This window comes from Austrofundulus limnaeus, unplaced genomic scaffold (assembly GCF_001266775.1).
Source record: "Austrofundulus limnaeus strain Quisiro unplaced genomic scaffold, Austrofundulus_limnaeus-1.0 Scaffold1463, whole genome shotgun sequence".
NCBI classification, from domain to species: domain Eukaryota; kingdom Metazoa; phylum Chordata; class Actinopteri; order Cyprinodontiformes; family Rivulidae; genus Austrofundulus; species Austrofundulus limnaeus.
Window position 1 is genome coordinate 77,524 of NW_013953865.1, and position 2,581 is coordinate 80,104.

Sequence of the window (2,581 nt, forward strand, 5' to 3'; positions counted from 1 at the left end):
TTGTTATTAATGATGCAGTAGTAATTAGGTTGTTATTAATGACATGTTGTTATTAATGATGCAGTAGTAATTAGGTTGTTATTAATGATGCAGTAGTAATTAGGTTGTTATTAATGATGCTGTAGTAATTAGGTTGTTATTAATGACATGTTGTTATTAATGATGCAGTAGTAATTAGGTTGTTATTAATGATGCTGTAGTAATTAGGTTGTTATTAATGACATGTTGTTATTAATGATGCAGTAGTAATTAGGTTGTTATTAATGTGTAACGATGGAGCTGGTAACGACAGCTTCAGAAGGCCTCACAGCCTGAAAGGTGGAGACACTGACTCATCCAGTGGAGACACTTTCTGTGGTAAAACTGGCACCTGCCCCCTCTTTTTTCTCACATTCTGCTCCTACAGTCAAGCCAACCACTTACCTCCCAACACCACCACATCATTCACCCCCCTGCAGGCTTCATGCTAACCTTGGTTTTTCATTTCATTTCAAACCACCTGTCCATCCAGCCGCTGCTTCAGTCAGAGACATACTCCACTGACACGTGCAACAGTCAAACCACCTCTTCATGTTTCCTCAGTGTTTGCTCCAATAGATTCAACTTGGTTAAAATTCTGCCTCCTCCAGTTTCTCTGCTGAGAGCTCTAACTCAGGTAATCCACAGCCATCAGCACCAATGACCAACATCTGACCGTCCAGAAGCCCTGATCACCAGTTAGGGTTAGGGTTACATTCTGCCATCGAGCTGTCTGACAGAGTTTTTCATTGTTTTATGCTACCTGAGTTCTGAAACAGACACAAGAAGAGAATTGGACCTGGTTTGGTAAATAAATATAGTCTTTAACAAAGTTTGGATCCTTAGAGAATGTATTGACACCAGAAAGGCTCATGGAGGAAGAAGGCTGTTAGGGTTCATTTAAATCTCATGTACCTTTTTAGTTTTTACCTCCTTTTTCATCTGAGGTGGGGTTAGGACTAGATTCATCCTGTTAGAATGTGTGTGAAAAAAATAAACGTTCAAAGTTACGTTAACAGTGTTTACAGTTTGAAACAAGAAAAAGACCTTATAAGAGTTGAGTTTTTAACTTGTCCCACCACTCTCACACACGTCAACGCTGTGGTCACTCATACAGGAGTCTCATCTTTTGCTATCTGTGTCACACAAACTTTTTCCATTCTAGTGTGACGCTGCGCTGCGTCACCTAGACGGCAGGTTGTAGGCGGTGAGGGTCTTGACGTGAGGAGATAGAAAATGAGAGCTGGAGGAAGAGAAAGTAGGCAGATGTGAAAGCCTGGTGTCTGTCAGTGTGTGGGTGTCTGTCAGTGAGAGCTGTATCTGCAGGGCTTTGACTCTGAAAGGATAATATCTGATGTAGGGCTGTTTGTGTTTGTGCGGCAAACATCTGGAGTGTAAAAAAAACAACTCAGTGTTGAAGTTCAAGCCAACAGGTGATGTCTTTACATTTCATTTAGAGTCAAAGGCATGTAGGTGTTCTGTCTGATGGAGAGGACCTGTCGTCTTGTTTGGACCTAAAGCTCAGATTTTACAGCAGAACCTTCATTTAAAGTTTAACCAGTTCACATGACTGAACTGCTTTTTCCATATCTGTAAAGGTTTTTACACAATTCCAGATTCAATTGGAGGATTTGATCAAAGAAGCTTAAAGACTGATGGAGACACTAACTTTGAGCTGTCTGAACATCTTTACAAGCAAACTCTTCTGATTCTGAAATCTTTCCTGCCTGGCAGGAAGTGACAGACAGATGGTAGGTCCTGTAGCAAAAAATTAGCTTCATGTAAAAAAAAGTTTCTCAGTCTGCCTCAGTTTTAAAGTAACTGAAGAAACAAACGGGTCACGGCAGGGGTCCGATAATAAACGGGTCACAGCAGGGGTCCAGTAATAATAAGGCAGGGGTATGTGTCAGCTCATAATGGGTGGCTGCATGGACACGGTGAAATGTGGATCTGCTGCCATTTCTGTTCCTTTTCCCACTAAATAAATTGGACCAGAACTGCAGACCCCTAGGTTAGGGTTTCCAGGGCCCAAATATTCCCAGCAGAACCTGCATCTCTGGGTTCYCCTTGTTCATTAGCTCAGTTTGCATGTTTTTGTTTGATTTCAGTGCCCAAAGAGCAGCTGCTGCAGACAGAGGAGTATGACCTGAACGTGGTCCGCCTGTGCATCCAGGTCCTCCTCCAAGACGAGAACGGCCTCTACACCAGAGCACTCAGTCCCATTGTGACAAACCCCATCTATGACAACAGTAAGTGGTCCAGTTCAACTGAAGGTTCTGCTTCCAAGGATGGGTTTGGCTCCAGTGCTCCGATTCTAGTGAATTCTCTGGTTCACTGTGTGCTCTTTTAGCAGTGACTGGTCCAGCTCCAGTCTGAGTGGTCAGGTGACTGATCTAACTCCAGAGGCTTGTCCAGTGACTGGTGTGGATCCAGTGACTGGTTTGGAGGCAGTGACTGGTTTGGAGGCAGTGACTGGTTTGGATCCAGTGACTGGTTTGGAGGCAGTGACTGGTTTGGATCCAGTGACTGGTTTGGAGGCAGTGACTGGTTTGGATCCAGTGAC

The 2,581-nt window shown here is 43.6% G+C and overlaps 1 protein-coding gene across 1 annotated transcript in view; it reads left to right on the forward strand.

Annotated features, from left to right (window-relative positions):
* Positions 1-2,581, forward strand: part of rel (v-rel avian reticuloendotheliosis viral oncogene homolog) — a gene marked incomplete at its 5' end in the record, with an annotated part of 28,231 nt that overhangs the window by 12,664 nt on the left and 12,986 nt on the right. Inside the window, 1 exon segment of the mRNA XM_014032482.1 lies at positions 2,127-2,267. Within this exon segment, the coding sequence (XP_013887936.1) occupies positions 2,127-2,267 (141 nt within the window).